This window comes from Rhinopithecus roxellana, chromosome 9 (genome assembly GCF_007565055.1).
Source record: "Rhinopithecus roxellana isolate Shanxi Qingling chromosome 9, ASM756505v1, whole genome shotgun sequence".
NCBI classification, from domain to species: Eukaryota; Metazoa; Chordata; class Mammalia; order Primates; family Cercopithecidae; genus Rhinopithecus; species Rhinopithecus roxellana.
In genome coordinates this window covers 63,088,606-63,108,697 of record NC_044557.1, presented here as the reverse complement: position 1 = coordinate 63,108,697, position 20,092 = coordinate 63,088,606, and the positions used below count along the sequence as shown (strand labels likewise).

At 34.3% G+C, this 20,092-nt stretch overlaps 1 protein-coding gene across 14 annotated transcripts in view; it reads right to left on the bottom strand.

Moving 5' to 3' along the window:
• VPS13B (vacuolar protein sorting 13 homolog B) overlaps positions 1-20,092 on the bottom strand; it is a 904,863-nt gene that overhangs the window by 691,385 nt on the left and 193,386 nt on the right. For all 14 annotated transcript variants that reach the window (XR_004059219.1, XR_004059220.1, XR_004059221.1 and 11 more), the window contains exon 17: positions 11,103-11,284. Coding sequence is in view for 11 of the 14 variants with exons in the window: in XM_010385612.2 (XP_010383914.1) it covers positions 11,103-11,284 (182 nt within the window). In the remaining 3 variants the exon portion in view is untranslated. The remainder of the gene's footprint in view (positions 1-11,102; positions 11,285-20,092) is intronic.

The following is a 20,092-nucleotide window of genomic DNA, read 5'->3' as shown; positions in this document are numbered from 1 at the left end:
ATGATTTTCCATTTGTATGTGTCCTCTCTTATTTCCTTGCGCAATGGTTCGTAGCTCTCCTTGAAGAGGTCCTTCACATCCCTTGTAAGTTGTATCCCTAGGTATTTTATTCTCTTTGTAGCAATTGTGAATAGGAGTTTGCTCATGATTTGGCTGTTTGTCTATTATTGGTGTATAGGAATGCTTGTGATTTCTGCACATCGATTTTGTATCCTGAGACTTTGCTAAAGTTGTTTATCAGCTTAAGGACATTTTGGGCTGAGACGATGGGGTTTTCTAAATATACAGTCATGTCATCTGCAAAAAGAGACAATTTGATTTCCTCTCTTCCCGTCTGAATACCTTTATTTCTTTCTCTTGCCTGATTGCCCTGGCCAGAACTTCCAATACTGTGTTGAATAGGAGTGCTGAGAGAGGGCATACTTTTCTTGTGCCAGTTTTCAAAGGAAATGCTTCCAGCTTTTGCCCATTCAGTATGATACTGGTTGTGAGTTTGTCGTAAGTAGCTCTTATTATTTTGAGATACGTTCCATCAATACCTAGTTTATTGAGAGTTTTTAGATTAAAGGGTGTTGAATTTCATTGAAGGCCTTTTCTGCATCTATTGAGATAATCATGTGGTTTTTGTCAATGGTTCTCTTCATGTGATGGATTACGTTTATTGACTTGCATTACATTGAACCAGCCTTGCATCCCAGGGATGAAGCCAACTTGATCATGGTGGATAAGCTTTTTGATGTGCTGCTGGATTTGGTTTGCCAGTATTTTATTGAGGATTTTCACATGGAAGTTCATCAGGAATATCGGCCTGAAATTTTCTTTAGTTTTTTTTTTTTTTTTTTTTTTTTTTTGGAGACAGAGTCTCGCTCCGTTACCCAGACTGGAGTGTAATGGCGCGATCTCTGATCACTGCAAGCTCCACCTGCTGGGTTCGCGCTATTCTCCTGCCTCAGCCTCCAGAGTAGCTGGGACTATAGGTGCCTGCCACCATGCCCGGTTAATTTTTTGTATTTTTTTTAGTAGAGACAGGGTTTCACCGTATTAGCCAAGATGGTCTCAGTCTCCTGACCTCATGATCTGCCCGCCTCAGCCTCCCAAAGTGCTGGGATTACAGGCGTGAGCCACTGCGACCAATTTTTTTTGTCATGTCTCTGCCAGGTTTTGGTATCAGGATGACGCTGGCCTCATAAAATGAGTTAGGGAGGAGTCCCTATTTTTCTGTTATTTAGCATAGTTTCAGAAGGAATGGTACCAGCTCTTCTTCGTACCTTTGGTAGAATTCAACTGTGAATCCATCTGGTCCTGGGCTTTTTTTGATTGGTAGGCTGTTAATTACTGCCTTAATTTCAGAAATTGTTATTGGTCTATTCAGGGATTTGACTTCTTTCTGGCTTAGTTTTTGGAGGGTGTATGTGTCCAGGAATTTATCCATTTCTTCTAGATATCCCATTGCATTGTCACATCCATTCACAGGTTTATTGACTCCCTCCCCTTAGGAATCTGTAGAACTGAAAATATTTAGTTCTTCATACGTTTCTGTGAGCCTAGTGAGGCCTCTTGTAAATAGCTACATTAATGGGGCACAAATGTATACTTTCTTCACTAAGTTCAAACAGCTAGACCTAACCAATGTCTTGAATTTTATTCTTCTCTCATCAATATCTATTCATTATCCTATTTTCTTTCTTGGTTTACTCTTTGAATTTACCTTCACTCTATCATCCTTGTAACTAAAACAACGGATCACCTAGACTCCAATTCTGACTGGTGTTATCTCAGTCTCCAAGAACTTTATATCCTAGAACAACTTTCATAGGTAATATCTTCAGATGGAGGATTCCAGCAAGTTCTATGTCTAGGACAAGAACAACAGATTAAGCCCCCAGACAATAATATATTTGGCATTCGCAAGAACTCTATGACCAGCTATAAACATATTTTCATCATTTTATAGATGAGAAAATTAACTAAAACTTAATGAAACAAACTGACCTTTATTTAGTCACTCATATAGTTATTGAGAAAGTCTTCACACTCCAATTCAGTGATCTTTCCTAAGTGTCAATAGTTGAAAAGTAAAAATAATATGCAACAGAGATAGTAAGACACTAAACCAGTATTTATATGTAACATAAAGATTAATAAAATTCAATGCACAAAATCAAATCCCTAGCAAGCACTAGCATATAACATTTTTTTATTTTAATATACTTTTAATTTGATTTTTGCAAGAGCTGAGGAAGAAGGATTCATCATTGCAGCATTATAAAACATAATTCAACATTCACAGATATTCTCCTAAAGCCTCTTAAACTCATTCACAAAATAGAAATTAGTGACTGATTCAACACTTTTGTGATATAGCATTTATCAAAGAAAAACTTTTCTCACTAAAAGCACTTTGCAGTTTTGATGCTTGAAGTTAAATTTGTTACTGCTTTTGTGGCACATTAGTCCAACATTTAGAATGAGAAGACTGAGGCACAAAGTTTCTATTCTAGTCTTTTCAAATTCTTAGTAGTAATCAAGGAAGTTGATTTCAAAACTCGGTAATAAACCATAATTTATAATGAAAGAAATGGTAAAAATAGGAACTCAATTATATACATGCATTTTATAAGAATTATCAAACATCAGTAACAGTTTAATTCAGGTCAGATACTGTTATTTTGGTGGTAGTAAAAGTGAAACATATACACATTTCTTATTTGCAAACAGAAATGACAGAATAGGCATGGAGAAAACAAAGATAAACAGAGAAAGGAAAAAAATACTCTAAAATTATAGCATCATAGATAATGTTGGCCAATGGGAATGAAGCTAAAGAGTAAGACCAAAAAGGATTCTGTGATATTAATAAAATGAAAAAAATAAAAGGACTAAAAGTAATGATGATGACAAAGAATCTATATCAGTATCAAAGGGATAAACCATTTCTAAATGATAACAAGGTCCAATGTAAAGAAGATGTACTTGAGGGTAATGAGAAAACTCAGACTAAAGTCACCATCAAAAAAGTAAAAAGATAACCCACAAAATTACAGGAAACATTTGCAAACCATATCTGATAGGAAACTTTTATCTAAAATATATAAAGAATTCTCACGATTTAAAAGTAAAAGATAAAAGAGGCAGATCTTAAAATAAGCAAAGGATTTGAAAAATTTCTCCATAGAAGAGATATAAATAGCTAATAAATACATGAAAAGATACTCGACATCATTAGCCATGAGGGAAACGAAAAGGAAAGCCATAATGATGCCACTTCACACCTACAATGATGGCTGGAACACAAAAGACAGATAACAATATGATAAGGATGTGGAGAGATTAGAACCATCACACATTGCCAATGGAAAGTACAATGACACAGCTGTTTTGGAAAACAGTCTGGCAGCTCCTCAAAAGGTTACAAATAAAATTACCATATGACCCAGCAATTATATGCATAGGTATATATACACAAAAGAAATAAAAGCATACATACACACACACACACACACACACACACACACACAAAAAGACCTGTACTTGAAAGTTCAAAGCAACATTATTCACAATAGTCAGAGGTAGAAATAATGCAAAGGTCCATCAACTGATTAATGAATTAACAAAATATGGTACATGGATAAAATGGAATACTATTTGGCAATTAAAAAGGAATGAGCACTGACATATGCTATAATATGAGCAAACTTTGAAATAGTATGCTAAGTGGAAAAATGCACTAATATGCAGTCACAAAGAACTGCATTTTATGTAATTCATTTATATGAAGTGTCCACAATAGGCACATGCATACAGACAAAAAGTAGATTAGTATTTGCCTATTGCTGGGAAAATGGGAAGCTCCAGGAGTGATAGCTAAGGAATGCAAGGCTTCATTCAGGGATGCTGGAAATGTTCTAAAATTGATTATGGTAATGGATACACAACTCTGTGAATATATTAAAAGCCACTAAACTACATACCTGAAAAGGAATAAATAGTGTGGTACAAAAATTTTATCTAAATAAAACTGTTTTTAAAAACTTAACAGAAGGAAGGGAAAGGAAAAGAAAGAATAAAATATTTCTGACATGGAGGAGGGGAGAATACCTGAAAAAATGGTAGGAATGTGGAAGAGAATGTAATTTTTCTGAAGTACAAGTAGACTGTAATTAGCATAGTGTTAAATTCAAGGAAAAAGACTAATGTCAAAATAAAACTAGTACTCAAAGAGAGGAAAATGTAGGAGAATGTAATCAAACAGAATTGGGTTCCAGATAGAAGAAAAAGCCATACACAGGAAAAAACTGGATATTGCTGGTAGGTAACTATCAATAATATGAATTAAGACAGCAAGTAGGAGGGTAGGCTAGAGGCATGAGATTATGATGAAAGGTGGTGTACAGTCAAACGTAGACTTTAAAAATAATGGTTCTGGGCTGGGTGCGGTGGCTCATGCCTGTAATCCCAGCACTTTGAGAGGCCGAGGTGGGCGGATCACAAGGTCAGGAGATCGAGAGCATCCTGACTAACATGATGAAACTCCATCTCTACTAAAAATACAAAAACTTAGCTGGGCATGGTGGCGGGCACCTGTAGTCCCAGCTACTCGGGAGGAAAATGGCATGAACCCAGGAGATGGAGCCTGCAGTGAGCCAAGTTCGCGCCACTGCACTCCAGCCTGGGTGACAGAGCGAGATTCCATCTCAAAAAATATAATAATAATAATAATAATGATAATAGTTCTTCTTTCACACATTATCAGAACCTAAGTCTGAGAGATCCAAAAATGTACACAACTTGTATAATCTCTTTATTAATGCGGGAAATGGAAACTAGTTGTAAAGCAAAGGATCACATACTTACACAAAACATATTAAACAAAGCTTAACAGTGCTGAGTACTGTGTAATGAGAGTCCTCAGATGCAAAATAATAAAATGCTAAAACTTTACACCCTATAGACATATACATTTCCTGGATCTTTAGATAGAACTATTTGAAGGCACAATCCTTTAAGCACTCAGTAAGAATACAAAGCACAGAATGAGGTTTTCTTTTGTGGGGTGGCGTGAGGGGGAAGACAAGAAAACTGGCCACCTGGAAATCTGGCTTTTTAAAACTGTCTTAGCTGATGGTTTCTCTTTAATCTGTTATAAATTTTGTAGGTATTTCATTTGATAAAAATAAAATTATTTGGCAAAGAAACGTCTTAACATCATTCTAATTTCTTCAACTCCTCACTATGCAAAAATTAGTTCCACTAATTTTAGGTTTCTAAATGACAGAACATCAGGTTACAAATAACAATCTGTTGTCACTTGCCTGACGAATTTTTCAATACATATGCCAGCATTCTTTTAAACACAGAATATTTGTAGAAAAGGAAATTTCAAATAAAATGCTTTTTCATAGCACAGTCCATTTTATAAATTCAGAAAAGTAAAAATGGAATAGGTTTGGCTAGGAAAAAAAATTATAAAAGCAAATAATTTCATGAGCTTACTAATATGAATGTTCAGGCTATCTAAGCCAATTAACAAAAATAAAAATTTTAAATTTTAAAAATACATTAATATTGTGAGACAATAAATCAAAAAATACTCTGAAGAAAACATCACAGGAAATAGAAATTTAGCAAATAAGCAAATAAATGAATTAGACAGTTTCAGACAGTGATAAGTGCTAATGCCAAGGAAGATGTTACTGTAGAGTTAACTTATAGATGGACTAGCACCAAAAGGTAAGATTTTGAATAGTAAATCCATATAAAATAATGGCCACAAGATTGGCAATAACATAGTCTACTTAAATAATCATCAAATTAAAACATTTTTTGAAGACGAAATTCATATAACATAACCCTCATTTTTTCAAAATGTGTAATTAAGTGGATTTTACCATATATATTAGGTAGGTGCAAATGTAATCGTGTTTTTTGCCATTCAAATTAATGGTGATTACTTTTGTATCAACCTAATGCAAGGTTATGAATCCCATCACAACTATATAATTACAGAATATTTTCACCACCCCAAAAATTAATCTTGGGGAAAATCACAAATATGTGAAAATCAAACAACATGTTCCTAAATTACCAACAGGTAAAGATGAAATCATAAAGTATTTTGAGACAAATGAAAATGGAAACACAAAATACACAACCTATGAAATGCAGCTGAAGTAGTTCTAAGAAAGAAGATTACAGCAATACATGCCTAAATAAAAAAACAAGTATTTCAAATAAATAATCAAACATTATACTTCAAGGAACTAGAAAAAGGTCTAAAGTCAGCAGGAGAAAGAAAATAACAAATATCAAAACAGAAATACACAGAGACTGGGAAAACAATTTTCAAAATAAAAATAAGAGTTGGATTTTTGACAAGATAAACCCTTCAATAGACGAAGAAAAAGGAGCATGCTCAAATAAATAAAATTAAAAATAAAAGCGGAGAGATTACAGCTGATAGAAACAATGGAAATATGTAGACTCATCATAAGCGGCCACTATGAACAACGCTACACCAATGGATTGGATAAGCTAAAAGAAATTAATAAATTCCTAGACACATTTTAACCTATCAAGACTCAATCACGAAAGAATGGAAAATACAAGTAGACCAATAATGAGTAAGAAGAGTGAATCAGTAACAACAAGTCCCCACAAAGAAAAGTTCTGGACTGGATGAATTCTACTAGACATTTAAAGAACCACTAACATTGATCACTTCTCAAACTCTTCCAAAAATCTGAAGAGAGAACAATTTCAAACTCATTTTAGAAGGCTAGCATTACCTTCATACCAAAGCCAGAAAAGGGCACTACAAGAAAACAAACTTACAGACCAATATCTCTGGTGAACATAGATGTAAAAATTCTTAACAAAATATTAAATGAAATTCAACAACACATTAAAATAATCTTTTGCCATGATACAGTGGTATTTATCCACGGGATGCAAGGATGGTTTGACAAATATAACTCAATAAATATGACACACCACATTAACAAAATAAAGGACAAAAGTCATATCATCATCCCAATAGATGCAGAAAAAGCATCTGACAAAATTCAACAGCCTTTCATGATCAAAACTACTAACAGATTAGGTATAGAAGGAATGTACCTAAACACAATAAAGGACATATAGAACAAGCCCATGGCTAACATCATATGGAAGAGTGAAATGTTGAAATCTTTAAAGAACAGTGACCTGACAAGAATGCTCACTCTCACTACTTCTTTTCCACACCGTACTGGAAGTCTTATTCAGAAAAACTAACCAAGAGGAAGAAGTAAAAGGTATTGTAATAGAAAAGAAAGAAGTTAAATTGTCTCTACTTGTTGACAATATGATCTTATATGTAAAAATCCCGGCCAGGCATGGTGGCTCACACCTGTAACCCCAGTATTGTAGGAGGACAAGGTGGGTGAATTACTTGAGGTACGGAGTTCAAGACCACCCTGACCAACATGGTGAAACCCCATCTCTACTAAAAATACAAAAAACTTACCCGGGTGTGGTGACGTGCCTGTAATCCCAGTTACAAACCCAGGAGATGGAGGTTGCAGTGAGCCAAGATCACACCACTGCACTCCAGCCTGGGTGACAGAGGGAGACTCCAACTCAAAAAAAAAAAAACAAAAAAACAAATCCCTAAAGACTCCATCCAAAAACTTTTAGAACTGATAAGTGAATTCAGTAAAGATGTCGATTACAAAATCAACATGTAAAAATCAGTACCATTTTTATGCATTAACATGTCCAAAACTAAAACTATCCATAAAAGAAGTTGGGAAAACAATCCCATTTATAATAGCAAAAACAAAAGTACATAGATATAAATTTAACCACGATATGAAAGATCTATATACTGAAAAGTATAACACACTGATAAAAAAAAAACCTAAAAAAAATAAAAAAATAAAAAATAAATGGAAAGGTGTCCTGTTCTACTGAACTGAGAGAATTAATGTTAAAATGTCCGTTACCCAAAGCAATCTACAGATTCAATGCAACCCCTACCAAAATTCCAATGTCATTTTTCACAGAAATAATAAAAAAAACCATAAATTCATATGGAATAAAATACCTCAAAGAACCAAAGCAATCTTAAACAAAAAAGAATAAAGCTGAAAAAATCACACTATCTGACTTTATACTAAAAAGCTATAGCAATCAAAACAGCATGGTTCTGGCATGAAGACAGACACATCAACCTACAAAACAAGACAGAATCCAAAAGAAACTCACACATTTATGGACAATTGATTTTTGATGAAGATGCCAAGAATATACAATGGGGAAAGAACAGATTCTTCAATAGATGCTGCTGGGAAAACTGGATATCTACATGCAGAACAATGAGATTGAATCCTTATCTAACACCATGAGGAAAAACCAATTCAGAAGGGATTAAAGACTTAAATATAAGACCTGAAGCTGTAAATCTACTAGAAGAAACTTACGGACAAAGCTTCATTGGTCTGGGCATTGACTATAACCCTGAAAGCACAGGAAATGAAAGCAATAACAGAAAAATGGAACTGCATTAAACAAAAAGTTCTGCACAGCAAAAGAAACAATAGAATGAAGGAAGAACACAGAAACTGCGAGAAAAATTTGCAAACCATCCCTCTGATAAAGAGTTGTTATCCAAAATATCTAAGGAACTCAACTCAATAATAAGAAAACAATAAGCAATTTTAAAATGGGCACAGGACCTGAACAGACATTTCTCAAAAGGTGACAAATGGCCGACAGATGACAAATGGTGACAAACGAACAATGCAAATGGCCAACATCTAAATGGTTCATACAAATGACCAACAACTTTATGAAAACATACTCAACATCATTGATTACTAGAGAAATGTAAATTAAATTCACAATGAGATATAACTACATACCTGTTAGAATGGCCATTTTCAAAATGATGAAAGATAAGTGTTAGCAAGAATGTGGAGAAAAAAAGAATACCATCGGTGGGAATGAAAATTAGTACAACCTTCACGCCTGTAATCCCAGCACTTTGGGAGGTTGAGGCAGGCGGATCATGAGGTCAAGAGATAGAGACCATCCTGGCCAACATGGTGAAACCCCATCTCTACTAAAAACACAAAAAATTAGCTGGGCGTGTTGGCGCACACCCGTAGTCCCAGCTACTCAGGAGGCTGAGGCAGGAGAATCACTTGTACCTGGGAGGCAGATGTTGCAGTGAGCCAAGATCGTGTCACTGCACTCCAGCCTGGCAACAGAGCAAGACTCCATCTCAAAAAAACAAAAAGAAAAGAAAAGAAAAAAGAAAATTAGTACAACCATTATGGAAAACGGTATAGAAGTTCCTCAAAAATCTAAAAGTATAACTAGCATATGATCCAGCAATCCCACTTCTGGGTATATGTCCAAAGAAAATGAAATCATATTAGAGAGATATCTGCACACCCATGTTCACTGTGCAATAGCCAAGATATGGAATCAGTATAAGCATCCATCAAGGGATGAGTGGATAAAGAAAATATGGCATATATCCACAATAGATTACTATTCTGCCTTAAAAAAAGAAGGAAAGTCTGTCGTTTAAGACAACACAGTTGAACCTGGAGGACATTATACTAAGTGAAATAAGCCAGGTACTGCAGAATCTCACTTAAATGTGGTATCTAAAAAAGTCAAAGTCACAGAAGTAGAGAGTAGAATGGTGGTTAGAGTAGAATGGTGGTTACCAAACGTAGGCAGAATGGAGTGGGGGTTGGTATGTAATAAGAAGATGCTGTTCAAAGGGTACAAAGTTTCAGTTAGGAGCAGTAAGTTCAATTCAAATAGAGGATACAAATATGTATGTCTGTGTGTGTGTTTATACACACAATAAAATTTGCATACCACTTCCAAGGATTCAGAAAACTCTTAAGTCCTTTCATAAGCTCCAAGTGAAGAACCTTTAGCCTACTGCATCATTTATCTTGTTATTCTTTATATAATGCTAAAAGCCAGTACCAGAACTACTACAACTTGAGCATCCCTAATTTGAAAACCCCAAATCTGAAATGCTCCAAAATTCAGAACTCTTTAGGCACTGACATGACCCAAGTAGAAAATTCCACACCTGACCTCATGTGATTAAGTCACACAAATTATTAAAAATATTGTATAAAATCGCCTTCAGATGATGTGTATAAGATGTAAATGAAATGCAAATGAATTTCATATTTAGACTTGAGTTACATCTCCAGTATATCTCATTATGTAAGGGCAAATATTCCAAATCTGAAAAAAATCTGAAATTTGAATCACTCTGGTACCAAGCACTTTGGATAAGGGATAATCAACCTGTATTTTACATTAGTTAATGGGTAGGCCAAAAAAGAAAACTCTAATTTGTATGTCAGGTCTGAAATTAAAACCTTCAAAAGCATCATATAAGAACAAAAGTCGCTTTATTTTAACAGATAAATTAAAAATAAAAATAATGTTACTTTAAGCATAATTACACTTAAATTATAACCTTTAAAAACTACTTTCATGTTACTGACAAACATAACATTATTATTTTGAACTGAACCAACTTTTAAAAGCTTCTATAATTTTTTATTTACATGCAAACTGAGTGATAAGAAGAAGATATCTCTTATAGTGACATCAAAGCAGAAATTTGTATTTTTAGTAGTTAATTAACTCATTAAGGGTGTCAGATTAATACTTTTCAAACACACACACAAAAAAAATCTGTTTACCAAACTAACCAAGTATTACAAGTAAGAATTTATTTCATTTTACCAGTATAATAAAAACTACTGTACTTATAATTGGGTTATCATTTCAAACACATACATTGATACCCTCAAAAGTTATCCAAAGTGTAAATTATACAAGAAGCTGGTGAAAAATAATCTTTTGCAATTATGAAACACATGCAGAAATAGGTACGAGGAAATAAAACTGGATGGCTTAACTCATAATCTGGATTTTAAGCATAAACTATAAATATCTACATTCACAGAAACATATTACAATTTAAGTTGACCTTACTAGACATATGATTTTCATAATAAAATATTAGTTGCCTCTAACACAAATTTTCCATATACTTATCAAAAAGATTGTGCTCTTACCTATACTTAGGAAGACTTCATTTATCAAAGCTTCATTCACTGCGGAAGAGCTGACATTTCCAAGATGAGACCAACTTTGATATATTGCTTGCAAGAGAAGTGTCTGTGCTCTTGTAGCTTGAATTGTGAGATTTGGAAGTTCAAATATACCTTCAGTTATAGCAATCTGAGATCTTTTGGTCCTGCACAAGAAAACAGAAAGAATCACAATAGAGTAAAGAGCATTTACAGACAACAAAATACTAAATGACTTAGGTTGCAAGGGAAGAAAGGGTATACATCCAAAGTATTTTAAAATTTGATTAAACAAAACAGATATGCAATTCTGCTAACTTTAAGTTTCACTATTTCAGGAACTCTGAATAATAAAATATAAAAATACAAACTAGAATGATGTCCATACGCACATACTCACCTACACATATATTGTTCAAGCAATTACTACATAATCAAGACAATCATTCTAAGTAAAAATAAAAATAGTGCTTGCTAACACTTAGAAAGGATTTACTAGCAAATCTGCATTGTTCTAGATTTCTTTTATCTATTAACACGTTGAATCCTGCCATAATAACTCCATGAGGGAGGTACTATCATTATACTAGTTTTTCAAATGGGAAAACCAAGACACACACAGATATATTAAGGTATCAAATGTCATACTACTAAGAAAAGGAAAAATTAGAATTTAAATCCAGGCAACCTGATCCACAGCCCTCTATCCTAATCCTTTCTCTCAGAAGTATTTATGAAGTATTTCCATTATATGCAGACTCTACTTGATAGTAACATGGAAAATCATTTTTAAAATTCCTGCCCTGGAATATCTAATTTGTTGATCCCTTATTCATTTGGTTTTGTCTATGAATAAAGTGAATTATGTAATTAAATTTTCTAAATAACAAAGCCTCAAAGTAAGGAAACATTTCAATGTCTGTGAGCAACAAGTTTATACTGAAGGTTAATTAAGCGTGCAAGATAAAATAGAACAATAAAACAAAAGATAGATACAAAAAAAATCAGGATGCTACTACAGTAGACTGTAACCTGCTCTTTCCTCAACCTCACAAACCCTCCATCATTTGTCATTTTCCCAACTGTAACCACACACAGAGAGTACAGAACATCTCTTGTATATCACCTAAAAAGCTTCTCACCCTACCTCATATTCTGGCCACTGCTATGGAGACCAATTCAATGCACAGTTTCATTTGCATTGCCTAAAGCCACCATGCACAGCATGAGACACCAGCAATCTACTTTGCAATCATACATGCAGAAGACGAAAATGTAGCAATAAACGCCTCCCTCTCTTCTCCCACTAGCTGATTAGTCTCTGAGGAGTTCCCAGGAAATCGAGGACCAGGAAAGATAAAACACTAAAACAGGCCCGGCGCGGGGGCTCACGCCTGTAATCCCAGCACTTTGGCAAGGCAAGGCGGGTGGATCACAAGGTCAGGAGCTTGAGACCAGCCTGACCAACATGGTGAAATCCCGTCTCTACTAAAAATACAAAAATTAGCTGGGCGTGGTGGCGCATGCCTGTAATCCCAGCTACTCAGGAGCCTGAAGCAGGAGAATTGCTTGAACTCAGGAGGCGGAGACTGCAGTAAGCCCAGATTGAGATCATGCCACTGCATTCCAGCCTGGGCGACAGAGAGAGACTCCATCTCAAAAAAAAAAAGAGAGAGAGAGAGAGACTAAAATAACTGAACAAAGCTTTAATGGGATGTGGGATGTGGGACACTATCAAGCAATTTGAAGAAAACTATAAACCCAAATATCCCAGAAGTTCAACAAACCCCAAGCAGAAGAGAATTAAAAACATAGCAAGGCACATTATAACCAAATTGCTGAAAACTAGTGTTAAGGAGAAAAACATATCACATGTAAAGAAACAAAGCTAGAAAATGAAAGCAGACTCCTCATTAGAAATCATGCACAACAGAAGACAACAGAGTAACATGACTGAAATGCAGAAAGAAAAAAGAAAAACAGTCAGCCTAGAATCCAAAATTCAGAAAAAAAAATCTTTTAAAAATATTAGCAAAAGAGCTTTTTTATGACTAAACACTGGGAAGAATTCCTCACCAGCATATCTGTACTATAAAAAATGTTAAAGAAAATTCTTCAGGCTAAATGAATGTGATACCAGATGGAAATATTTGTGGCTCTACACAAAGAAATGTGAAGAGTGCTGGGAATGGTAAATATATGGGTGAATTATAAAAAAAAAAGAAGAAGAAGACGAAGAAAGAAACATTCTCATCTTCTAACAAGATTAAGAATTAACTGTTTAAAGCAAAAATCATAACAACATAGTTCAGAGTTTATAACATATGTAAAAGTAGAATGCATAATGCCAATAGCCAAGGACAGGAAGAGGGAAATGGAGGTTCTTACACAATGTATGACACAGAATAACATTATTTGAAGATAGCTGTGATAAGTAAAAGATGTAAACTATAAAACCAAGGACAACTAAAGCCATAAAACTAAAAAGTAAAACTAATAAAGGCAATAGTGGAGACAGAGTGGAATAAGAATGAAATAGAGAGGATGAAATGGAATCAATCTAAATAAAGTTGGGAAAAGAAAAAAAGAAAACAAACAATAGATGGGATAACTAGAAAACAAACAGCAAGATACTAGAACTAAACCCCAAAATACAGTATTATGTTAAGTCTCAAACACTTAAGCATACCAATTCAAGGAAAAGATGCTCAGATTATATTGAAAAAAAAAAAAAGGCCAACTATATATCCACTTTAAATATAAAGTAGATAGGTTAAAAATAAAGGGGATAGGAGCATGAAGGAGTAAACGAATGAGCAAAAGAAACAGCACACAATTCTAATTTAAAAAGTCATGCATTAATATTAGACAAAGTAAACTTTGGAACAAAGACTGTAACCATGGATATAGAGAGACTTTTTCATAATGATAACATGGTTAATTAAGTTTGTAGGCACTACAGATGTCCAAAATACATACATTTTAAAAAATACATAACTGAAAACAGGAATAGACAAATCGAAAACCTGAAGATTTCAATACTCCTCTCAGGGGAATTGATAAAACAAATAGAACGTAAGTAAAGAATTAAAAACAAAAACACTACTATGAATCAATTTGGCCTAACTGACATTTGTAGGACACCCCACCCAACAACAGCAGAATACACATTCACCAAGACATACTATAAGAACATAAAAGCAAGTCTAAGTAAAATGAAAAAGGCTGAAATCATATACAGTATACATGCTGATCACAATGGATTTAAACTATAAACTAATACCATAAAATTATGTATAAATCTCCAAATAGCTAGAAGTTCAACAAATAAAATATAACTCAAATTAAGAAGGTGGTAGATAAAATCTCGAAATACAAAAATAACAATTTTGAAAAATTATAAAACAATATAAGAAAAGGATACTGATATCAATAACAGGAAAAAGCAATACAAAATATACATAATCAGTGTTCCTAAAGAAGAAAACAAATAGAAAAGAAACAGTATACAGAAATATTTATCAAAAACATCTTGTCTAAAATAAACACCTAAACTACAAAGTGCACAATGTGTCACAAACAATACTGATTCTGAATGATCATTATCCTAGTAAAGTCACTGAACTTCCAAAAAAGATAAGGAAAAAATTCTATGGGCATTCAAATAGATAAAGCAATGTGCAGCTACCAAGACTTCCCCAGAATTTCCCAGACTTTCTATTATCCTTCCTACTACAGTCTAGTGTATACATAGTCAATTGATGTGCACAATTCATCTTTAAAAGAAGATAAGGGAATTTCAAGCTCTAACCTGATATACCGACATACTAATAGTCTCAAGTCAATGGGCTACCTTTGTAAATTCCAGACATGCTTTAGATTTCTGTCATCTTTCAAGTCAATGAGCTCCTTCTGTAGCCACTGCTATGGTAGGCAAATTCTACTTTATTAATAAAACTAATATCCTTCAAAACCAAGATTCAGTTTTTACTCTGTAGTTTCTAGGTCCATAAAGATATGAGCTGTAATGTCCTTACTATTATTTAGCTACTGAGGTCTCAGATGAGGCCTAGTTGACTTCATTCTTCATGTTGAAGCTGTTCTCTAAAAAACCTATCAGTTGAGTAAATATTTATTAACTGCCTACTCTGTAAGCAGTTATATTCTGGCTATTTAGGAAATATAGCCATTTTAAGATTCCAATGAACAAAAAAATTAAAATCCTTGTCCTCAGAGAGCTTACATTCTAGTGGGGAGTGGAGGAAGACAAAAATCAATAAACATAAGGAAGTTATAAGAGAAATACTACTAGAAATAGAAAACGTAGTACATAGCCAGCCTGGTCAACATGGTGAAACCCCATCTCTATTAATACACAAAAAATTAGCTGGGCACGGTGCGAGCGCCTGTAGTCCCAGCTATTCAGATGCTGAGGCAGGAGAATGGCTTGAGCCCAGGAGGCAGAGGTTGCAGTGAGTCGAGATCATGCCACTGGACTCCAGCCTGAGCATCAGAGTAAAACTCCATCTCAAAAGAAAGAAACGAGAAGGGAAGGGAAGGGAAGGGAAGGGGAGGGGAGGGGAGGGGAGGGGAGGGGAGGGGAGGGGAGGGGAGGGGAGGGGAGGGGAGGGGAGGGGAGGGGAGGGGAGGGGAGGGAGGGGAGGGGAGGGGAGGGGAGGGGAGGGGAGGGGAGAGGAGAGGAGAGGAGAGGAGAGAAGAGAAGAGAAGAGAAGAGAAGAGAAGAGAAGAGAAGAGAAGAGAAGAGAAGAGAAGAGAAGAGAAGAGAAGAGAAAAAACGTAGAACATAAGTGGAATGAGATTGCTTCAGAGTGAAAAATTTTGTATATAGTGGGTAGGCTTTATTATAAAGATAGATCTTATTAACTTGACACTTGAGCAGTCTTGAAGGAGGTAAAATACAGCTACATAGGTATCTCTGGAAAGTGTTTCAGGCAGATGCAACAGTTTGCAAACAAAGGCCCTGAGGTAGAACAGGGCCTGGCAAGTCCAAGCAATGACAAGGAAGCTAGTGTGGCTATAGACATTTGATAACCAAATTCACAATTTTTTGGTATGAACATGTTTTCAGTCCTCTTGGGTATGTGTACACCTATGAATATAATTGCTGGGTCATATGGTAACTCAATGTTCATCTTTTTCACAAATTGCAAAATTGTGTTTTACATAGTAACTATACCACTGTGTGTGATGTTCCGATTTCTACCTATTCAGGCCATACTTGTTATTTTCTGTTTATTTTTATTTTTTAAAATTACATCCCTTCTGATGGGTAGAAAGTGGTATCTAGTGGTTTTCATTTTCATTTCCCTGATGTCTAACAATGTTGAGCATTTTTCCTGTGCTGATTGGCCATTTGTATATCTTCTTTGTCAAGTGTCTTTTCAGGTCCTACGTTCAGTTTTAAAATTGGGCTGTGTATCTTGTTCTTGTTGAATTATGAGAGTTTTTTTTTATATTCTGGAAACTAGACCCTTATCAGATAAATGATTTGCAAATATTTCTCCCATGCTATAACTTGCCTTTTCATTTTCTTGATAATATCTCTTGATTCACAAAAGTTCAAAATTCTAATGAAGTCCAATTTATCTTTTTTATTTTGTGGCTTTCGCTTGCTATAGATAAGCAACTATTGTTTTTTGGCTTAAAGTCTGTTTTGTCGGAAATTAGGATTGCAACCCCTACTTTTTCTCTATTTTCTATTACTTGGTAGATTTTTCTCCAGCCCTTTATTTTGAGTCTGTGGGTGTCATATTGCATGTGAGATGGGTCTCTTGAAGACAGCCTTCCACTGGTACTTGGTTTTTTATCTAGCTTGCCTCTCTGTGCCTTTTAATTGGAGAATTTAGCCTATTTACATTCAAGGTTAGTATTGATATGTGTAGATTTGACCCTGTCATCATTAAGTTACCTGTTCACTACAGAGACTTGTTTATATGGTTGCTTTATAATATCACTGTTCTGTGTACTTAAGTGTTATTTTATAGTGCCTGGTAATGGTCTTTCCTTTTCATATTTAGTGCTTTTTTTCAGGAGCTTTTCTAAGACAGGTCCGGGAGTTACAAATTCTCTCAGCATTTGCTTGTCTGAAAAGGATCTTCTTTCTCTTTCACTTACGAAGCTTAGTTTGACCAGATAAGAAATTCTCGGTTGGAATTTCTTCTCTTTAAGAATGTTGAATAGTGACCACCAATCTCTTCTGGCATGTGGGATTTCTTCTGAGAGATTCACTTTTGTTCTGATGTGCTTCCTTTTGAAGGTGATTTGACGTTTCTCTCTAGCTGCCTTTAACATATTTTCTTTCATTTCGACCTTGGAAAATCTGATGATTATGTGTCTTAGAGATGATCTTCTTGTGAAGTATATTACTTCACAGAGAGGTTCTCTGCGTTTCCTGAACTGGAATATTGGCTCTAGCTAGATTGGGGAAGTTCTCATGAATCATACGCTGAAATATGTTTTCCATGTTGCATCCATTCTCCCCATCTCTTTCAGGGACACCAATGGATCATATATTTAGTCTCTTTACATAATCCTATATTGCTCAGAGGTTTTGTTCATAACTTTTTATTCTTTTTTTCTCTATTCATGTCTGACTGTCTTATTTCAGAAAGCCAACATTCAAGCTCTCTTTCCTCTGAGTGGTCTATTCTGCTACTAATACTTGTGATTGCATTATGAAATTCTTGTAGTGTGTTTTTCAGCTTTATCAGGTAGTTCTTGTCTACACTAGCTATTTTGTCTGTTAGTGGCTGTATTGTCTTACTGTGATTCTTAGCTTCCTAGGATTGGGTTTCAACATACTCCTGCACCTTGGTGATCTTCGTTTCTAGCCATATTCTGAATTCTATTTCTGTCATTTCAGATCGCTTGAGTTCAGGAGTTCAAGACCAGACTGGGCAACATGGCAAAACCCCATCTCTATTTTTTTTTCCTTTTAATAAGTGAGGGGGAAAAACTAGTAAGTGAGTTCACCAAGGTTGTAAGACACAAGGCAATTACACAAAAAACACTTTAGTAAATGTACACTTACAACGAACAACCCAAAACTGAAATTAAGAAAACAATTCCATTAACAGTACTAAAAAAAAAAATAAAATACTTAGGAATAAATTTAACAAAGAAGTGTAAAATTTGCACACTTAAAACTACAAAATATTGTTGCAGGAAATTTTAAAAGACTTAAGTAAATGGAAAGACATCCCATGTTTATGGATTGGAAAACTTAACATTTTTTAAATGGCAACACTCTCCAAATTGATCAACAGATTCCATTCAATCTCTATCAAAACCCCAGCTACCTATTTTGAAAAAATGAACAAGGTAACCCCAAAATTCATATGGAGTTGCAAAGGACCTCAAATAGCAAAAACAATCTTTAAAAAGAAAAACAAAGTTGGAAAACTCACTTCCCAATTTCAAAACTTACTATAAAGGGACAGTAATTAAAACAGTATCATACTTGCATAAAGATAAAACATGTAGATGAATGCACTAAAATTGACAATGGAAATAAAACCATACATCTATGGTCAACTGATTTTTGATAAGGATGTCAAGAACAATCAATGGGAAAAGAACAGTATTTTCAGCAAACGGTTTTGGAACAACTGGATATGCTCATACAAAAGAATAAATTTAGACTAATACCTCAAGTCATACACAAAAATTCAAAATGGATAAAAGAGGTAAAATTACAACGGTCTTAGAAGTAGGCAGAGTTATAAATCTCCACAATCTTGAATTAGATAATAGTATCTACAATCCTGATCATATTTGACTATAAAAGCCAAAGGATTCAAAAGAATGAACCAGAAAATAAATATGCAGTAAATAAAAGATCCCTTGTACCAAACAGGTAAAGTAGTAGAGATCAAAAGAAATAGAAGGATAAACAAATATGACTCAATTCATAAACCTGAATGTTAATTATCCTTATGATTTCCTTTTGCTTTTCCAACATTTAGACCATTTTTTAAGACATTTTCTTTTCTTTCTCATTTTCTTTTGTATTCTATAAGCATTTTAAAATAGTTATTAACTAGGTCTCTCCACTATGTTCTCAAATTTCTGTTTAAATTCCTGAAACACCCCTCGCCCCTGCGCCAAAAACCCACATTTTATTAATGATAAGTAGTAAAGAACACGGAATACCTCCTATAATACAAAAATGTACAATTAATCTATCTTCAGGAACTCTGTGGCAATTCGGAGGTCCTACCATGTAGCAAGAGCCATGTTCATATAACTACAGCAGTAAGTATTTATATGGCAAAATTATAGATGGGATTCTTTCTTTTTTTACAAGCAGGTCTTTACTATTTCATAATAAATTCAGCTACCGTATATCGTACTCTTTCAAGCCAGCTTATATCACCTAAAATTTTCCCAAATGGATAACACAGACTTGAATAAAAACTTAAACACATGCAAATTCAGAAAGATTAATATATTGTACATTGTAGTAATGCCCAAGGGTAAGGAAAAATTCTATCCTTCAGATTTATTTTAATATCAAACGAGAAGCTTACTTTGTACAAAAGTTAGAATTCAAAAATAAACATGCCAATTACACACACAGGATATGTCTTTGTGGTTTATTTTTCAGCTGTAACCCACAATAAATAAAAATACATTCTATTTATACTTCTGTTAGATACTCCAGTAGTATTTAAACTGACATAAATAAATCTGAAATGATTTAGCAATAGATGGTATCTTACACAATTATCTGTTAATGTAACAATACCAATGAAGAGGGGTTTTTCTCTTTTGCTTTTGTCAATTTTGAAATATTTGTAACCGGTTAAAAAATGTAGAAAATAACAAATACTTTAATGTATCTATTACCAATTCATCAAGCCATAACATTATACCATATTCACCTCAAAAAATTTTTTAAAGATCAACAGCTTTTACAACTTTATTTAAACTATTTGTGGGACTCATTAAAATGT